Source organism: Rhynchophorus ferrugineus, unplaced genomic scaffold (genome assembly GCF_030347505.1).
Source record: "Rhynchophorus ferrugineus isolate W39M unplaced genomic scaffold, kcgeb_rfMv2 rfM1, whole genome shotgun sequence".
Classification (NCBI taxonomy): Eukaryota; Metazoa; Arthropoda; class Insecta; order Coleoptera; family Curculionidae; genus Rhynchophorus; species Rhynchophorus ferrugineus.
Window position 1 is genome coordinate 10,548,742 of NW_027472580.1, and position 22,240 is coordinate 10,570,981.

General features: G+C 32.1%; 1 protein-coding gene across 5 annotated transcripts in view; it reads right to left on the reverse strand.

Annotated features, from left to right (window-relative positions):
* The window catches only part of LOC143194937 (protein charybde), a 45,725-nt gene that overhangs the window by 17,199 nt on the left and 6,286 nt on the right, over positions 1-22,240 (reverse strand). For 3 of the 5 annotated variants that reach the window (XR_013005411.1, XR_013005410.1, XM_076401742.1), the window contains exons 2-3: positions 10,939-11,153; positions 5,893-6,101 (exon numbers count right to left, since the gene is read on the reverse strand). Coding sequence is in view for 1 of the 5 variants with exons in the window: in XM_076401742.1 (XP_076257857.1) it covers positions 5,893-6,101; positions 10,939-11,153 (424 nt within the window). In the remaining 4 variants the exon portion in view is untranslated. Of the gene's footprint in view, positions 1-2,803; positions 3,925-4,106; positions 5,008-5,500; positions 6,102-10,938; positions 11,154-22,240 lie in introns of those variants that run through there. The other 2 variants (XR_013005414.1, XR_013005416.1) reach the window with 2 other exon arrangements.

Sequence of the window (22,240 nt, forward strand, 5' to 3'; positions counted from 1 at the left end):
TACAACTAATCTGTTGTATTATCATTTTTTAATTACTTTCCAACGATGGTATATGAAAAAATTAATGAATATATATATATATATATATATATATATATATATATATATATATAAATATATATATATATATATATGTATGCGAACATATCACGTTTTTTCTACAAAATAAAAACAAAAACGATGCAGTAGACATCAAAGTAAGAAATAAATTGTCGCCTATGTCAGTGACATGCAATCTGAATAATTAAAGGGAATCTTAAATAATAGCGTCAAAGGGAAAAGGAAAAATGAGGCTAGGCGCCCTGAAAACCTGGTAATGCGTGCTCCAACACACTCTCCTTTGAGGGTGCGAAAAAAAGGTCGCTGCAAAACTAAATCGCCCATTACGCCGTAGCGGCGCTAAAGTTCAAAGTTCCAGTTTTCTTTTATTGTTATTATTTCTTTTCGGACGCGTCTGTATACGACGACGGAAAAGGTCAAATTATAAATATTATACGTCAAATATAGATGCCGATAAAAATTGTCGGAATTCTGTTTTGAAGCATTTCTTTCCGACTTTATCGTGTCGCTTTTTTATTGGCTCAATTAACTGAGGGAAAAAACTCGTTCTTAAGGAGTTAGGTGGGTTTAAAAGTTTATTAAAAAAACCTATACTTAATCTTATTAAATAGATAGATACATTATGTCTAAAATATTTCTTTTGTTATATTTTGGAGTATCCTTTTTACCAACTAGGGTTTATCTGGACTGGGCCTACTGCTTAACGTGGGCTCCGAACTATGGTCATGGACTAGCCAGTGACCAACTCAGAGACGATTCCAGCAGACATCCGGTCTTACACAGACTGACAATCACAAACATAAATTTACGACCGTGCCCCAGCAGGATTCGAACCCACGACACTAATCGCGACAGCAAGAGGATCGTCCTGTCGCCTTTACCACTGCTGCAACTAAGCCGGCGTCTTTAACATTATTCCGAAATTTTAAATAGATTATAGCAAAATTCTAATAGATACACTTTCTTGAAAATAACATTACCTAGTGCTTTGATTTTTTTTCTTTTTTGGTTTGACATTTTGTTCACGGCTCCAGAAAAATTATAATTTCATTTTTTTCCTCTGTTCAACTTCAAGTTTTATACGTCTACTAATAAAAAATATATAATTGTTTAACTTCAGAAGAACCAATTAGAAGTCATCCTGACTACGCCCAGAGAGTTTTTTGAGAGGACAAGGAAGATAAAGTTCCAATGATGAAACTATGGGTTTTTTCTGGACCGAGCCTGAAGTTTAACGTGGGCTCCGAACCACGGTCTTCACCATTAAGACTACCGACTGGCGAGTGACCAACTTTAGAAATCATCCCAGAATATATCCGGTCTTACCCAGCCTGGTTACTGGCGTGACTGGGATCATTTTCCTTGTCGGATTTTACACTCTTGCCTAGAACATTCACAAATTTTAAACAACCACAAACATAAATTTACGACCATGCCCCAGCAGGATTCGAACCCGCCGTTATCGCAACAGTAGGAGGTTATTTTTTTAAAGTTTATTCTGATATAAAAACACATCTCTCAATTGTTTTCCATTGTTCTAGTTTTTATAACATAACAATCATGAAGTGACAACACTACTGTGATGAAAGATTATATTTGGGCTATCCATATCACCTTTTAGGGCTTGAAAATGATTTCCGAGATTTCTTTTTGATATATATAGTTAAAAATACTATATTACACTACTTTAAGGGTCAAGCAATTGACAGAACACGACAAATATTGGTTTGAATTATTGGTTACATTAACGAGCGTCTGTTGTATATTGTATTAACAAAAGGAACCACACTGAACCAATCATTTTAGCCAATTTATCACATATACTGAGTTATACAATATCATTATGGATATCGCGAAATTATGATGTAGATGAAATCTTAGGAAAACCCAAAGAGAATTGACAGAATAGAGTATCGTTATAACATAGCATACTTATGAAAAAGAAATTAAAAGTAAATAATGAAAAAATCGGCCATCAAAAATGCAATGATTATGATATGGATAATATGGATGAAACCAGTAAAGTATCATCTCACCCTATATTTAATACATATTTAATAGCATTACTGGAATGAAATACAAATAGTTCTTGGTCAGGTCAGAACTTGATATATTTAAACTATATTCACTAAACGAATTGGTATTCGACAGATGAATACTATTGCAGCATCTTGAATATGTACATAATACGAAGGTTGTAGTACAGAATTACAAACATCTGTTGACCTTATTAAATCTTCAGCAAGTTTATTAAATTGTAGTCAGAACTTAAAAACTCTTACAGTGTTTTATTTGACTAGTTTGTTTTATTTGATGTCTTCAGCTTCAACAATTCTCACTACTCAGTTGTATAATATTTATCAATAAGATAATTTTTTAAGGAATGCTAACATTTCTTCATTCTAGAGATATCGGCTGTTGAGACAGATATCGATACATCCGTATCGATATTTTAAAAAATATATCGATACTTCCTTTTCGCACTATTAATATTTTCTTACTCCAACACTAATTTTCCACGCAAAATTCTTGATGACTAAGGGGGGCGAAATCTCAAAACAAAGGTTCAATACTCTACTTCAAAAGCAATAGGTTTTAATACCGTATTTTAATTCGAAACACAAAATTCGATACTTTCTTTTACAACTATCGATATTCGAAAAATATCATATATATCGCCCAAAAATATATCAGCGAAATATCGATATTTTGACTAGATAATTATTTGTTATTACACATACTGTTTTTTCTTTTTTTATCCTCTAATATAAATTATTGTACAATTAATTTTTTTATAAAACGTTCTTGCTACCAATAAACTTATCAACATTGGGACTTAATCGGATATTTTAAGTCAGTTTTCGAATTCTTGAAATACGCCTATAACGGACAAAAACTGGCAACATGGCAAAATCATAAGTAGACTCTTGTAAAGTTTAGTTCCAAAATTTTACTCTATCACAAAATATATAAAGCAATTCATGTATGTTTTCCTTTTTAATTTTTTAGCTATTAATATGTATAGTCCATATTTAGATCAAATATACTTCGATATCAAAAAGTATATCAGACCGGATCGCGTTAGCTTCGGAAAGAAAAAAGATGACGAACGACGTATCCTTTTATACACGTTACGTCAGAGACGGTTTTCGTGTATTACAACATAAGTTAAAAGATGGTTGCGTGATAAGGCACAATTGGAGTCGCAATATTTGCCGTTATTACCTGCTAAAGTTCAAGTATAAAAAGTTAAATTTAATGGTATGCCTCTAAAAGGATCGTAATTTAAATAACATTTACTCATATCGTACCATAACTCAATCGAACACGAACGACAGGCCGACAGAATACGATTCTTTGGACAAATTTATCAAAATATTATATGGTTCTCCGTTTTTTTCTAAACCCAAGGTAAACAAATGACAAATAAGCAGAATAGAGTCACATTTCAATATTAGAAATACTTATAAATCACAAAAAATATTTAAAAATGGTTTAAGTCGATATTGTATACAGTTTTAAATCAATGTCAAGGAAATTATATATTAGGTTCTCAGTGATTCGGCATTTATTTTATTTTATTATTTATTTTGCTAAAAAACTGCTTCAGACGACCCAAATGAACAAGAACCTAGATTAAGTGATGAGAATATCTAAACCATCCTTATCACCAAACTGTACATCTATACTGCAGCCGCTCGATCAAAATGTATTTTAATCAGCACTATCTACTAGTGAAAACACAAAGTATAGATGCAAACGAATATTAAACAACCTACTGCTAAATTCCGATATATCTTTCTATAAAACAAACACATTCAAAACATCATTTAGTATTATTGAGTTATTCAGTGTATATAGATACTAATCATGGAACACTCAAATCTCAAGGCTCCATGAATAAATCTGCTACTGAAACCCATCAAACTCTTGTGATGCTGCTCCATCTTATTCCACATGTTAGTTAACTATCGTTCATGGCTTCAACGATCATTACCAACGAAGAAAGGTCTAGAAGGCCTGAGTTATTCAGTGTATATAGATACTAATCATGGAACACTCAAATCTCAAGGCTCAATGAATAAATCTGCTACTGAAACCCATCAAACTCTTATTGTGATGCTGCTCCATCTTATTCCACATGTTAGTTAACTATCGTTCATGGCTTCAACGATCATTACCAACGAAGAAAGGTCTGGAAGGCCAAAAAGTTGGAAAACAATGAATTGCAAGAGCTCAAACTCTCAAAGAACTTTTAGACAGCTCAGTTATACTAGTTATGAAGGAATATGAAGTTTTCATAGAATGTTCATCAGACATAATGAGTCTTGTTCAACAGGGCATCACCATGTTACCAAAAAGATGGAAAAAAGGTGTAGAAAATGATGTTACCAAACATGTTACCAAAAATGGTCTACCCATTACAAATCGACGGCATTTTTTTAATAAAGATAAAATGAAAGAAACAAAGATTTGATTTTTTTTAATAGGCGTATCTAAAGGAAGTATTTTGAATGTTTACTTATATTTTTTCTTTTTATCAATTTACATTCCGTAAGCTAACTCCGTATTACTTGTAATTTAAAGTACATTTGAATAAAAATTACTACTAACACTGTGTGACACAATTTTTCTAACATAAGTAAGATTACGTATTTTAAATTCCTAATTCCATTGTTAAAAATATTGTCTATTGATATAGTTGTCAAACACGCCATCTCCTTAGTAATAATGTGAATATTATTTACCTTTATTGTATTATTTCATAATGGCAGCCGATATTCTTTATCAAAGTTGTTGCTGTATTGCTTGGACTACAGGGGGGTTTCACGAAATGTTGTTTCACAGTACAGTATAGAACAACTGTACAGACACCAAAAACCACTATGATGTCAAAGGTTGACTAAAAAGGCTGCCTTTATGGTGAAGCAAACGTTAAATATGAACCTCTTATTCCACAAGAAAATATGAATCTTTCACCCGAACATATAAAACTTGGTTTAATGAAAAATTTTGTTAAGGCCATGTATAAAAATGATTAAAAAAATTGTATTTGAAAATAATTTTATTTAAATTAAGTGAAGTTATACATGCTATGTGAAACAATGTATTTTTGTTGGTCCACAAATAAGGAATGTTTTAAAATATAGTGCATTCGATGAAAATCTTGCCGCGAAAGAGTTAGCGGCTTGGTCTAAGAAAGTCTAATCTCTAAAGAAAGTAATTCATGGATTTTTAGGCAAACTTAAAGCTGAAAATGCCGAGTTTTTAGTTGTTTGAGACTTGTTACAAAAATTTAAAACAATGGGGTGCCGACTGTCTTTAAAAATACGTTTCTTGGAATCTTCCCTAATCTTGGAATGGTGAGTGACGAACAAGATGAATGCTTTCACCAGGATATAAAACAGATAGAAGAGCGTTATCAAGCAAGATGGAATACTAAAATGTTAGCAGATTACTGCTGATTTGTAATAAAAGCAGATTCTACTGTTCACAAAAAGAAAAGTTAATATTTCGTCATTTTATTTCAGAATATATGGCTCATTTTTTCTATTAGCCACTTAAACATGAACTCCTTTGATTCATTGTCTATTTTTTTATAAAATTAATAATATAAATAAATAAATATGGTTTAAAAATGTTATACTGTCTTTATTAATTTATTGTACTTTAATTTATCATAACTTTAAAATGGTACGTGTTACAAAAATCGGTTTAATAAGTTTTTGTGTTCGGCAGGTACAATTTGACAAAAAAAACTGTTTTATTTAATATCATAGAAGAAAAAAATGTGTCCCACAGAGTAATTATAAATGTTAAGGATGCTCTTACCTTAAAAAGTGTGGCAAAAAATTCCAGCCATTAGAACTTTGTTTCAGTGTCAGGTATAGCTCAAAGGTACAGGCCGTACTGGGGTCGCATTCAATTTTCCCTATACGACAACTGGGTAAACCACCCTGCGGCTCGAAGATGATGTACAAGTGACATCCACGTAAGCCGTATGGTTCTGATTCTGCCATAGAGGCGATATCCCTGGCCACCTTCAACAAAAGAGAGATAGCTATATTTGATTTGCTCTGAAAATTATTTATTTAATTAAATGCAGTTAGACTACATTGTTTCAATCATTAGTTTATATAATCTAGTTTAAAGCATATTTTTGTTAAACAAAAACGAATTAATAACTTCTTAGTCAACAAATTTTTAAATAGCTAATAAAGCAGAGAAAAATTAATTATATTTTATTCAATTCATTAGCCTTGACACTAAAAGAGTCGGGATAATTATCTCAAGCAAGCTTTTTGTTACTTAAAAATATTTAAAAAAAAAACAACCTTTTACCAAAATATTATATAAGTTAAAAAATATAGAAATAATAGTAAATATTTAAAATATTTTTCAAAGATTACGATTAGTGAAAAGATTAGGGGACTATTTTTTTACTGGACAAATTTATTTTAAATAATATTATTCATATATTTGTAATATCTTCTGAAACTATATTTATAAAGTATAGAAAACAATTTTTTCTTTAATATTGTAAACTTGGATAAGTTATGTTTATTTTGCATGAGGTCTATGATATATAAAAGCAGGAAAACAATAAATTGATTATTTATACTCATAAATCTTATAATTAAAACATTAATTTTCTTAAAAATCAAGTTAAACAATCTTAATAATTATAAGAAAAACTTGTTAAACTTTATTTAATTGTTTAAATAAAATCCATACAGAACTATATACCTATTTCTATCTATATCAATTATATCTGTCTTGAAAATAAAACTCGAGGTAAACAGATGGCGAAGTAGAGGATGTACAACCATGATGACACGATGATTACATTACGCTCTGAAAGAATTACTTTACTTTCTGAAGATAGCAATATAGTTTAAACTGATAGAAATACTGGGAGTTTTCACTTTTAGTTTGTAGAGCAATGCCAACCATTAACATATTTGTTTATCTCCTTTATATACAAAAGGAAACTGTGTAAATAATTTATATTTTTTTTAATAATTTAAGAATTAGGGTTCTTGTTATATTTGATGGAATTAATTTTATTGGTTTCATCCAAATAAAATTCACCTAATAACAAGAAAACTAATTTTTTGTAATAACAAAAAAACAATTATATTGTTAGCTATGAACTTTCTTCATACACGCAACACACCTCACATTCCTTTTAAGACCCAACATGATTGACTTTTAGTACACCAAAGAAACCATATCTAACACTGCCAAATTATTATAATGATAAATGTTAGTTAATGACTTATGAGTGTAACATATTTCCTGTTAAAAGTCAATGTTAATGTTTCAATAAACAATAGAAAAGTAGATCAACAGCTTTCTCTTACATTTATATTAAATTTGTGAGAGCGATAAAACTCCTGACTAAAAGATTTCTACACCAAATCCAAAGAACCTTATATTTTCAAAATTGTCTGTTGGTAAGTCTTGTTAACAACTTGGAACCTTATATGCCTTTCATCTAAAATTCAATGGCTGTTTTTTTATTTGCTAAATTGCGTTAAAATCAGCTTGTGTTAATGGGGTATTAACTTGAAGTGTGTCCAATCTTTGAGAAATTTACAAAAATGTACCATGCAGTGTAAGAACTTGCCAAAAGCTAATAATCTCTTAATGGTTTAAAAATGGGACTAAAACATACATTACTGTTAACACATGGTTGATGAAACACATGAAAAATGGTGAAGTCAGCTAACATTCAGTGCTCCCTCTCACTATCTCTACTTTATATAGATAAATTAGTAGCATTTACTGTTTTAACATTATATAACTGAATATTAATAGTAATATTATTACTGAGTGTGATTTTAAAAATAACGAATTGTAAGACTTAATGAATAAAAACTCGGGTCAAACTCTCAAACAGCTTTCAGACAGCTTAACAGTTGGTGAATCGACACTATCCGGGCGTTTTTATGAGATAGAAAATATCGAAAAGAAGAGAAAATGGCTACCACAAGGACCCAACATCGCGATTCTGTTGCTTACCAAAAAAAGAAGAGTTTTCTGAGCAAGATGTCTACCGACGTCAATTGAACAAATTGGAAGAAAATTCGACAATAAGTATGTACATCTTCGTCTCATTTATGACACGGTTCAAAAAATATATTCGTAAGCAGACCTTGGAATGAAATAGAGCTAAACCAATCATTTTTATTATATTATGTCATTGTTACATTCCAAATATTAAAATACTGAATATAAAATAAAGTTACCACTTCATTTAATGATTATAAATGCATTACTTCAATATAATTTCTATAATATAAAAATTAAGTGCCTAATTGTGTCAGTATTGTTATTAATATACAAGTATGTATTACTTCATTTAATATTCCATTCTCTGAAGTTGTTGAAGTATTGATGATAATCTTATTCATGATACTTCGGTTAATATGACATTTGTTACTGTAATTAATGTTATATACCACATATAACAGGTCTATTGAAAAGTCCCCGGCCTCATACATAGATTAAATCCATACGTTTTTAGTTAGCCCTAACCCTCAAAAGATACGTGTATAAATTTGACAGCTTTTGGATCATCTCAGTTTGTGAAATATAGCATCTTGAGTGTAGCAACTTTTGTTATTGTGAGAAAAATGGATAAAAGTAATTTCGCATGTTGATTAAATATTGCTTTCTGACGGGAAAAATACAGTTGAAGCAAAAACTTGGCTTGATGCTGAGTTTGCGGACACTGCCCCAGGAAAATCAACCATCAAGTATTGGTATGCTAAGTTTAGACGTGGTGAAATGAGCACCGAAGACGGTGAATACAGTGGACGCCCAAAACAGGTTGTGACCGACGAAAATATTTAAAAAATGCACAAATTGATTTTGAATGACCGTAAATTGAAACTGAATGAAATAACAGACACTCCAAAGATATCAACTGAACGTGTACATCATATCATTCACGAATATTTGGGTATGAGAAAGCAGTGTTTGAAGATGATCAAACGTAATAAACCCGAGTTTTTCCATCGATATGTGACAATGGATGGAACAGGGCTCCATCATTTCACTCCAAAGTCCAATCGATAGTCATCCGAGTGCACTGCACACAATGAACCCGCTCCAAAGCGTGGGAAAACGCAACAGTCGGCTGGCAAGGTTAAGGCGTCTGTATTTTGGGATGCGCATGGAATAATTTTCATTGACTACCTTTAAAAAGGAAGTACTGTCAACAGCGACTATTACATAGCGTTATTGGACCGTTTGAAGGACGAAATCGCCGAAAAACGGCAGCATTTGAAGAAAATGAAAGTGCTGCGTCACCAAGACAATACACCGTGTCACAAGTCAGTGAAAACGATGGCAACAATCCTATTCTATTCGACTATTCCTATTCTGTTCCCAGATCTCAAAAGAATGCTCGCTGGGAAGAAATTTTCGTCAAATGAAGAGGTGATCGCCGAAACTGAGGCCTATTTTGAAGCAAATGACAAATCGTACTACAAAAATGGTATCGAAATCGAAATGGTATCGGTATCGGTATTGGAGGGTCGTTATAATCAGTGTATCACCTTTGAAGGGAATTAGGTTGAATAAAAAAACTAATTTTGCCAAAAAAATGTGTTTTACTACAGTAGGCCGGAGACCTTTCAATTGACCTGTTATTGCTGATCTTATATATAATTATAAACACCCAGTATATTATAAATTATATGTTAGTATTGATTATTATATATTTGCTCGATTATGTACGAAATTGTTTATTTTAATATTATATATATATATATATATATATATATATATATACTATGTAGTGATCACTACATAGTATAAAACAAAGTCGCCTTTTCTGTCCCTATATCCCTATGTGCGCTTAAATCTTTAAAACTACGCAACGGATTTTGATGCGGTTTTTTTCAATAGATAGAGTGATTCAAGAGGAAGGTTTATATGTATAATACATGCATAATATACTAAGGCAACATTGCTAATTTTAGAGGTTTCTAACGTGATGTCGTAAATTAACCTATTTTTAGGCTTATTTAACAATTAGCAAAAACGCTGCCTAACCCTACGAGTTAGATCAAATTAATGTACTACAGTATTGTACACCATAAAAAGGTCTACAAAAAAGTCCGCGATGGTATATGTTTATCTTTTAAGGATAACCCACATTAACCATTTTTATTGTTTACTTTTTACATGAGAAAATGGCTTATTTACGAAGCTATTTTAAGCAATACGGCATTAATCCTTATCGAATTAAGTACCTTAAATACAGTGTGCAATTAATATAGATCAATATGGTTCCTTACAGCATGTAAATTAAACAAATATTTTCGGAGATATTACAAATTTAAAATTTGCGTTTAAAAATGTGTAATGTAATAAAAATTGTATGAATTTAGATATTCCAAAGATAGCAGGAAATCTTCATAGTAAGTATAGGGGAAGAGGAATTGTTTTACTCCAAATTTAATGCGTGCAGGCCAAGGGCAGTAATGAATGAACCAAAAATACTGGATCGATTTTAATCATGTTTTCATTGAGTGACATAGGCATATATATTTTATGCCCGTGCAAAGTCGGAGCGGGCCGCTATGTTTTTATATACAACGTTCATATTTTTTCTGTAGTGTATTTAATTTAGTATCAGCATTGCACCCGTGCGAAGCCGGGGCGGGTCGTTAGTATATATATATATATATATATATATATATATATATATATATATATATATATATATATATATATATATATATACATATATATATATATATAAAGGAAAAATTAATTAAAACGAAATGGTTGACAATGCGTGATACATTTGCCCCCTAGTTAACATCTCCCCCAAACCAAGACCACCTAGTGACTAGCGCTTACCCTCTGAAGAAGGCTACAGGGCAACAATACCTCCCCGCATGAGAGATGGGTGCGTTTCGCCGCCCGAAGTTCTTGTTCCAGACGTCTGGTGAGGGTGGTGGCGTTCGAAACGACATCGTCACTGACGTCTTCCGGGAGGGTCGTCGGAGATGGGGGCGTGTTCGACTGATTATTGCGGTGATGGGGGTGACAGTACGGATCATTGGGCCAATTATCTGAAACAAACAAGCGTCTATTATTAGGGAGCTTATTAACGGTGATGAGATCGTCAAGGCCAGCGGCACCCATGGGCCGAAATTAAAATTACCCGATATTAACATCAATTGGACTTAATGGGTTATTGATAATTAATTAGCGGGGAGAAGAATTCATTAAATTAACGACCCTAAATGAATAATAGAACGTGAAACTATTACCGCACTGAGAGAAATATATCATTACTCATTATTAAAAGAAAAAAGACATATTAAGGAAATATTATAGTATAAAGATGTGAAAAAATCGTTATTAAAAAATTTTCATAATTTCAAATATTAAACTTTAAGACAATTTTTAAAATTCAAATTATTTTCGAAGACAGAGCTGTTTTAGTGATGCGGCTTCTAAAAACGAAACTCTAAATACGTTTTTTAAAAACTACTTTTTCTAGATGGTTAACATGACATTTCCAGTTCTACTAAACCGATTTACTAGAAATTTGGTGTGAGCCTTCTCCAGTAGAAGGTACAACAACATTTGGATATTTAATATTTTTTAAAATTCGGAAATGTCAGAAAATGGTAAAAATATTTCTCGCTTGTCGCGCAATTTTTGCAGGCCCCCTATTTCATCAGTCCGTAACTTTTTTGGATTTATATTTTTTTTAATATTTATCTGCTAACAAAATACCGATATATCGATATTTTTTGGCATCTCCAATTCAAACATTTTAAATGCTAATTTTTTTATAGAAGTTTCAACTAATGATAATTTAAAAACATTCCCGATCAGCAGTAAATAACTATGATTTTATTTAAAGGTCCCTGTAGTTCAATACTTGATAAAGATTAATGTTATGTAATTAAAAAACAACAAATTCTAATATTAGAACATTTAGAACTAACAATAAAATATAAAATTAATTTTACACTGTCTTTAGTGATTTTTACAGCAGAGAGATCCGAACAATTATCTGTGCCCTTTCCATCATCTTTCTATCTGTGTACATGTCCGTCTTATGTCACGAATGGAAAAACCCTCGAAGGGTGCATTCCATTGACATAGAAATTGTTATTTTCATTCGACTACAATGAGTCAACGACCAATGAGTGTGATAAAACAATTTACTATTTTAAGTTGCGTGAAAAAATAATCAATTTTCTTTTCATTATATTTTGCTTCTGTCTTCAATTCTATTTTTTCATCTTCATAACTTCCATATTTGATTGTTATTTACTTTATGAGTATGCATTACATTTATGCTTAATATATATTTTCTAATTATTATTTCATCCATATTTTTGAACAATGAAACAGTTTTACGATATACTTCCTCCTTTTTAACTACCTGCCGTTAAGGAACAAAAGACCAACTTCAACACATATATACATCCGGTATTGGTCAAAAGATAGGCCAATCAAATAGATCTGCCAGATAGGTCCGCCTTTTCCTTTACCTAAACTCTACGAAATAGCCAAACAGTACATCTATTCGAAGGTAATAAATGAAAATGACGCCTCGGCTGTGTTAAAAGAACCAATTTCAAAAATAAAGCTCGATATATTACAGCTCATAAATTAAACATTGTTTATGTTTAAGGGAACATTATCGTGGCATGTGAAATTGCAATTATTGATAATTGAAACTATAAAAGAACTTAATCACTGAATAATCTAAAATATTAAAGAATATATTTATTATACAAGAAAAATTAGAAATAAAATATTAATGAATAAGAAGTATTAATCACTATGCAAATTTAGCAGCAAACAAATTTACTTGACAATAGTGTAATCTTGAAAGTGATTAACCTAACAGGTCAATTGAAAAGTCCCCGGCCTACCATAGTAAAATACAGTTTTTTGGCAAAATTAGCTTTATTTATTCATTTTTGTTCCCTTCAGGGGTGATACACTGATTATAGTGACCCTCCAACTTTTCGATACCATTTCTGTAGTACGATTTGTCCGTTGCTTCAAAATAGGCCTCAGTTTCGGCGATCCTCTCCTCATTCGACGAAAAGTTCTTCCCAGCGAGCTTTCTTTTCAGATCCAGGCCTGGAGAATACGGTGGATGAGGAAGCAATTCGAAGCCCAATTCACGGATTTTTGCCATCATCTCTACTGACTTATAACACGGTGCCTTTTCTTGGTGAACTTTCTTTTTCTTCAATTTCGGCCGTTTTCCGGCAATTTCGTTCTTCAGACGGCCCAATAACGCGATGTAATAGTCGCTGTTGATGGTCTTTCATTTTTCAATCCAGTCAATGAAAATTATTCCATGTGCATCCAATACAAACACCATAACCTTGCTAGCCGACTGTTGCGTTTTCCCACGCTTTGGAGCGGGTTCACCGTGTGCAATCCACTCGGATGACTGTCGATTGGACTTCAGAGTGAAATGATGGAGTCATATTTCATACATTCTTACATATTGATGCAAAAACTCAGGTTTATTAGGTTTGATCATCTTCAAACACTTTCCAAACCATCAGCTCGTCGTTGTTTTTGCTCCACCATCTTCGGTGCTCATTTCATCACGTCTAAACTTAGCATACCAATCCTTGATGATTGATTTTCCTGGGGCAGTGTCCGGAAACTCGCCGTCGAGCCAAGTTTTTGCTTTAAATGGATTTATTCCCTTCAAAAAGCAATATTTTATCGTTACTCGAAATTTCTTTTTATGCATTTTTTTCACAATAACAAAAGTTGCTTCACTTAAAATGCTATAATTCACAAACTAATGATCCGACAACTGTCAAATTTATACACGCATATTTTGAGGGTTAGGGTTAACTAAAAAACATATGGATTTAATTCTAGTAGCGCCATCTATGTGTCAGACCGGGGACTTTTCAATAGACCTGCTATTAACTAAAAACATCTGTTTTATTCTAGAGAAGATGCCATTATCAAAATAGCGCAGAGATTTCCAATTTCATAAGATACGACATCTGTCAACAATATGGCTTCAAAGTGTTAACAATACACACATTATTTCTGTTCTGAGAAAGCCTGTAAAGAAATCTGGAAATTAGACAAAAAACCACTTTTTCAATGTTTTGTTCATTTAACAGCATTAGTTTATATACATAATATGTATTAAAAAAATGTGTAAGGAAAATTAAATTTACATTTTCGTTCATACCGTTAATCATCATCAACAAGTCATACAATATACATCACATTAGATCAAAAGGTGTACAAAGCAGATTCAAAATACCAAGAATCGTATTGGTAAGGCGAAACTCAAGTTCCATCTTGACCTACGATCAAAAAGATTGGTTTATCAGTCATTTATAAGTCATACTTAATTAAGACATTAAACCGACTGGTAATCCAAAGCTGCCGAAGTTCATCGATTAATTAGCAATGCTTATCGATACTTGATCTGCGAAGAATTGCACGAAGACCACGATTTGGCCTTAACACATAAAAGAAGGTTACTAAATTAGAACAACGTGCAAGCAACACACAATACTGAACAACGGACAGAAAAAAGTTTGAAACAAAACAAACCATATAAACTTGTATAGTGTATAAATGTTTAGTCTTAACTTTAGCTTAAGTAATATAATTTAAATATATAGATACAAGCGCAACAAAACAAAAGTTAGGAATTAATTAGTAAATTAAAATAGTACTATATACTTAGTAGATGTAATAATAAATCAAACAATATCAACGGTTTTATACATCTCAACACTCATTTCGCAGTATATTCATTATACATTTGTGTGCTACTTCCTAAGAGCAATTCTTGAAAGAAGACACTGACGTTCACATGATGTTTTTTTATTTCAACAACACGTGCGTATTCGATAAAAAAATTAATAAATTTCTATTCTTTAAATTATTATGTGACAGATAGAGAGGACAAAAAATGACGAACTTCAATAAAAAAAAATCAATTTATACCACCCCTAAGCTCGAAGCAAGCCTTTATTTAATATAACTCTTACAGCGAATTTATTGTGGGATTCATTGTGACATTTTAACATCACCAAAAAAACTTTATTTCCTTTCAATGCCTTTATATTTCGGATCACATTTCAATTCATTTCCCTTTTACCGTTTTATTGAGCGTATAAAATCGCCGCCCCCCTTTCCCCACACCCCCGAAATCACGCACACACACCGTCCGCAATAAAATTGAGATATTAGCGCACTGTTAAACGTTGAATTACGACTGTCCCCCCTGGGGGATCGCCCATTAACGTCTGGAACAGATAAAATTCGACGGAAAGCGGCGAAACTTTTCCCGGTATGTGATCTTTACCACATCCCCACATCGGTCGCTACAAGCGAACCGATCATAAAGGCCCAAGATTAGGTGTTGCTGGTTTAGTTTCGGCCATTAAAATGAAAGATAGACGACGGTGAAATAATGAACGTCGAATGGGAGGCGAGGAAAGAAGGGGAGGGTAAAGGTTTCGTAGCTCAGTTCCATTAAAGAGAATCACGAGTGAGCGAACATCAAATAATTAATTTTCCGAACTGTGGTGTAAGGCAAAGCAAAAACCAATTTTGGAATTAGATAAATCTCTTGATATAATGTTATACTATAACGAAACTGTAAAACCCTAACATATAGAAGACCCTAGCAACTTTAACCATTGATACAGAATTAAATCTATATGTATGTAAAAGATAAATCATGACGAGCTTCATTCTATAAGCTGATGACAATGTATTGAGTTGTTTCCTCTGTCACTGCTCAAGAGTTCAACAAACGGTTTAGTGCAAAGAATATGGGGTGTTAAACAACTTAAAATATTTGCAAACACATGCAATGAATGAACAGCATGAATGTTATAAAGTCTTGAAAAGAAAGAAGTAACTTTTATTTTTCGACAGGCTGGAAAAACTTTGACAAAATGAGTACTAAAATCCTGACTCAAAAATTGACATTTTAGATAGGAAATGCATCAACGCATAACTATTTTTGGAAAATGCAACCCCATTTTCAGCAAGAAAGCGATAAATCCCGATGTCGCGCTATTCTTTTTCATCTTCCGAAACTAAATCTTTAGATAAAAGAGACAAAGTAGGAAGTATTTTCAACTGATTTCCTTATATTTTGGTATGCTGAAGACAAAACTAGTATAGAGGAAATTTCAGAACTTCTGAACAGATTTTCTGAATTTCATTTCAGATCCAATACTATTCGTAAAAATGACGTCTTTTCATAAATTAATACTATTTTTAAATTCCAGTACTATAACAATAAAAATAATAATACAAAATATAGTTTATGAAACAAGTGAAAAAATGGGAAAAACTGCCCCTAGAACGCCCAAAATATTGAAAATAACGTTACTTCTGTTGTTTAATTTAAAGAAACCAGATTTCGAACCCATCAAATACTTTTAGAAATTTATGGTGATGCTGCTTTATCATATCCCACTTTGTGTGATTTTGATGTCAATGAAAAAAAAACGTCCTGAATGACCAAAAAAGTTCGAAGTCAATTACTTGGATGAGATATTGAACAAAAATCAATTTTAAACATCTCAAAACACAGCAAAAAAACTTTAAATAAAGTCCAAACGTTTACAGGCGATGGAAAGGAAGTGACTAAAAATGGCATTTAGATCTCAACATCACGATTTCATTGATTGTCTGGTAAAAACTAACAGCTTTCTGTAACGCATTGTGACTGGCGATGAGAAGTGGATTTATTACAACAATCCTAAGCAAAAAGCCATGGTTTAGTTCAGGAGTGATATCTGCACAGTGACAGAAAGGGTTGGTTCATAATATTATTAAGCATATGGTGGGATCAGTAAAGTCTAGTGTATTAGGAACTACTAAAATCAAATGAAACTGAAGAAATATCTTTTAAGAAGAGATTTTTTAACACAAAAATTAAAAAACGTAATTCTTCGAAAATACTGTTTTCTTCTAGTTAGATTAGTTTAATCTTCCAATAGCATAAAATTCAACATTTATCGCTAATTTTAATCTTTAATGATAATTTTATTCCCAGACATCAAAATATCTTAAGTTAAGAAATAAACCATCTTGGAAACAATTTCATCCATTATGTGTGAAAAACATTGGACTGATTATATGTTAAAAAAAACGATATTCCTGATACAACTGGTATGAGCTCAAAACAGTTATATATATATAAAACCATACAGAAAATAGCTCATCCTTTCGGACTCCTACAATTCACTAAATGTCTTGATATCCGTCTTGCTGACGCCAGTGTAGATCCACCCTCATCCTGAACGCTGACATTTTTTGTATACCTAAATTGTAAAATTGTTACACACAAATTGTTAAATTGTGGTCATATATTTTTAATTTATTATGTACATAGTATTTATAACAGGTCAATTGAAAAGTCCTCGGCCTGACACATAGATGGCGCTACTAGAATTAAATCCATATGTTTTTAGTTAACCCTAATCCTCATAAGATGCCTGTATAAATTTGACAGCTGTCGCATCACTAGTTTCTGAATTACGGCAATTTGAGTTACTTGTTATTGTGAAAAAAATGGATAAAAAGGAATTTCGCGTGTTGATAAAATATTGCTTTTTGAAGGAAAAAAATACAGCAAAAATGAAACAAAAACTTGGCTTGATGACGAGTTTCCGGACGATGCCCCAAGAAAATCAACCATCAAGGGTTGGTATACTAAATTTAGACGTGGTGAAATGAACACCGAAGACGGTGAACGCAGTGGGCGCCCAAAAGAGGTTTTACCGACGAAAACATTAAAAAAATCCACAAAATGATTTTGAATGACCGTAAATTGAAATTAAATTAAATAGCAGATACTCTAAAGATATCAATTGAATATTTGGATATGAGAAAGCTCAGTGTAAAGTAGGTGCCGCGCGAGCTCATTCGCGATTTTGAAGCAAACGACAAATCGTACTACAAAAATGGTAACGAAAAGTTGAAGGGTCGCTATAATCAGTGTATCACCCTTGAAGGAAATTATGTTGAATAAAAAAAAACTAATTTTCCCAGAAAAATGTGATTTACTATGGTAGGCCAGGGACTTTCCAATTGACTTATTACATATAATTTTTTGTTTGTCCACGCCCATTGTATGGAATTTCCTTCTTCAAGCGCAAAAGCACAATTATATAGTCGCGAAATGACAATAACGTATTCGAAAGTGACAAAAAAGTTCTCTTATTAGTTAGACTGCGAATATTTCAGCCAATATCTTACATGAACAACCTTTTGCTAGTTTTATTAGTAGCGAATTTCCCCAAGGGGAAATATATATACTTAAAAATACCGAGATGTGGCCTTTCACTCTCTCCTCCCCTCGGCCCTCCCGCCCTCACCATCCACATACCGAAGCCCCAGGGGGTGGGGGAGGCTCGCGCTCGCCCAAAATCTCAATCTGGAGCGGCAAACGCGCTCCTCATTTCGGAATATTTCGAATATTTCATTCGATTATCCGACATAAAGAGACGGGTTACGATAATTCCTTCGGTGGTTGCCTAACGATCGGAGGGTCTTGCCGATTTTGGCGTTCGCAGCCGCCTATTCTTTATCTCGCCTGCCGGATCGCTGCGGGGAGGGCGCGTTCTATTTACAGGGTGATTCATCCACCAGTTGAATAGAGCTGGAAATGGACGGTGATCGATATTCGGTGATGGTGTTAGGTGCATACAGATATCAGCTCTAAAGGTTTCTAGGTCCAAAGGGACGAAGAACATATACCGGGTAGTCGGTTTTTAGTATTTCTCTCGGCATAAGTATGTACTGTTGGGACTCGATTGTTAAAAAATGTTGAATGTGAGCCTAGTCATAATTTGTGAATGATTACAAGCGATGGAAAAGATATAGACAATCGAGATATCAGTTAAATGCTACTTAAAAAATATGAAAAGAAGTTACTTCTGCATCGAATAATAACAGCTTAAAAATCGTGGTTATCACTTGGTGAAGCCGGCCCATTAACTGCAATCAATCAATGAATTTTAACTATCCATCACTTCTCACAAAACAAAACAAGATAAATAAATGTTAAAATCAGTTGTATAAGAAGTTTTATTATATCCGTCATACTCTCCACGCCTGGTCTGCTTTTATTTTTCTTCTAGCGAAAAACGAAAAAAAAATTACCGACACACTTGGTATATCGTCAGTATCAAATATTCATAAAATTATTTAAAATTAACATTAAAAAATTTTATTATTCATCCATAAAATGGTATTAACAGAAATATTAAATTTGATGATAATAATCACGTTCCATCCACTGTTCGCAAATGTTCAACGCATAGTAATTCAGAAAAAACCGAGGACAAACCGAACGCGAAAAATATTCAGATTTACTCATTTAGAAACTGTGGTTAGATGTTTCCAGTCATCCATTGAGAAGATAGAAAATTAACTGGGGTAAAAGTACTACTATCAAATACATCTACAACCTTATACATCAGTTTAGAAAGATGAAGTATTACTGATAAAGATATTCGTATGCTGATAAATCACCACAACACAATATACAATAATAAAAGAAAGTCTATGTCCACAAATACTGACAAGATGAAATACCAACACTATCGCACACTTTATACTAAGTTGTGAATTAATTTTAAAGGCTTTAAAAGTACTATTGAATTTATATTGAAAATCCATGGTAAATATGCTATCATACATGATTACTTAGGCAGCAATATTTACCAATCTAGATATGCTTAGATAGAAACACCTACCCCACCATTCCCATTATCATATGTTCTAACTAACATAGAATTCGAATGTTATAATGACGTAATAAAATAGTGACTAGTGATGGGTAATGCTTGAAAAAAATATATATGCCATTTTTCAAACTAAAACCAGGAATCTACAAAAAAAATCCCTTGAATGTAATTTTATAGCTAAATTTAAAATTTATCCATATTTTCAGACAGTAGAAAACTACTTTTCCATTAAAGCACGTTTTAAAACTTTTTCAAGAAATGCTCATGTATTAATTTTAGTATTATGTTTTATTTAATGTGCTAAAAATAGGTTTCTAAATATAAATCGAAATAGACAATGTGAATAACGAAGAAGTGATGATATTCGAAGCCCTGGGGAACCAATAGCAGCGTTCTATGAGAATTAGACACTTTACCAAATCACCAGCAACGGACTGACGATGATGAAAAATATATTTATCTAAAAAAGTTTTTGAACAATAAAAAATCGACGAATAGAATCTGAACTGATAATTGTATGTATCAATTCAAAATCATATTTAAAACTGATAAAAATAATGTAAAAATGTAGAAACACTATCTTAATGTATATAAATTTTATATAATCATATTTTTACGAACCAAAAAAAAAACATAATACCGATAATTCGAGATAAAAAATATTTTAGAAGACTTTACGTTACGTTTACTATACGTATTTTGGCCACCGCCTCAAAATCACCAGCTTCCAACGCGAAACCGGTTTCTTGTGTAGTCACGGGGCATACAACGCGAAAGAAAGCCACGATATAAAGCTATCAGAAAACATTTTAAAAACATTGTTTAAGAGTAATTGGACTGGTTTTTTTTCATGCTGATGTATACCTCTGATGTTCTAACGGAGAATCAGCATTAATTTCGAACAGTAATGTTATATATTAATATATTTAAAAATATAGTAAAACGAAAGAATTATTCGTAAATAAAGAGCTTAAACTTGGTGTTAAAATAACAGCTATAATACTTCCTTATTAAATATTGTTTTATATATTTTCTAATAACTAAATATATATGTATGGACAGATAGGGGGGAGAAAGAGAAGGGAAAGAAGTCTCTTAGTTTGGTTGGGAGAAAGGTCATATTAGTAAAACCATAAAGAATACAAAAACGGGTGCATGGATAGATGGGGCCGCCTCCCTGTCAAAACACGTTTCACGGCATTGTGACACATTGACGCTGGCAAAGAACTACAATGTCGTGAAAGATTGAAAAATACCCTATTATTAGTTGACATAAAAATACTACCATAAATGTTTAAATAGACGTATTCGTATTGAAGTTAATTATTTTTACAACCTGCTATAACAATAATAAACAAAATTACTAGTTTCTTATAAATTGTCCCTTATTTTGAAAAAAAGGCCAGTACACGTGTTTTATGACAACAAAAGTTATCACACCGTCATCATTTCCAATCTATTAGTTCATATAATAATTGCAAGAGTTCCTAAAGGCACAAAATGGCAAAAAGGAAACGGATTTACCTTGAACAATTGAGTACTATTTGTATATTGAGCTAAAAGAGAAAAAAAAACGAGATTACCTAGTACTCATAAGAGAAATGGACTGGAGTGGGCTAAAAAACTTGACGGAAAAATGAGGAAAATGTCCTATGGACGAATGAGTCTAAATTTCAGATTTTCCGACCTAATGGATATGTCCTTGTGCACCAATGAAAATGTGAACAGATCTAAGAAGCATGCACAATGCAGATTATTAAGCATGGTGATGATTTAGATATACTTTGGTAATAGTAAACCCAGTAATATGATTAAAATTGATAGAAAACTTGAAATAAAGGTTACCAAAAATACTGCAAGAAAATTGAATTCCTTCTAGAGTAAATGTAATTAGTTGAAGCATTTTTCAACATTTGTTACATTTATGTCAACGATTTAAACATGGCCATTAGATATACTTAGTACAATCTTAATTTACAGATTAATTTATTACTGTTCTGTTGTACTTGCATTAATACACAAGGCGAGTACGGGATTAATTAATACATCAGTATGTATTTCCCAAATTAAAACAAAACAAATCTACTTAAGCTAAGGTGAAGAATACACTTATACACCAAATAAGATCGTGTGGTTTTATTCGATTCAATCTTCTGATTTCCTGCGTGTTTATTGAATTAGTATGAGATGAACTTGATTGAAAAATGAAGTAATGATGATGCTCGTCGAGCCCAACATAATTTGGAGAATACTTAGAAAGTGAATGAAAGACACTGAACTCTGAATACTTAAATAAGTTAATAAAGAGAATGAGTAAAATTTGTGAACAAGTAATAAAAATCACATTTTGACGACGCCAGGACTTAACGGAAACTGCATTCAATTTGTTGTACAAAATATTTTAAGATATTTTTTTA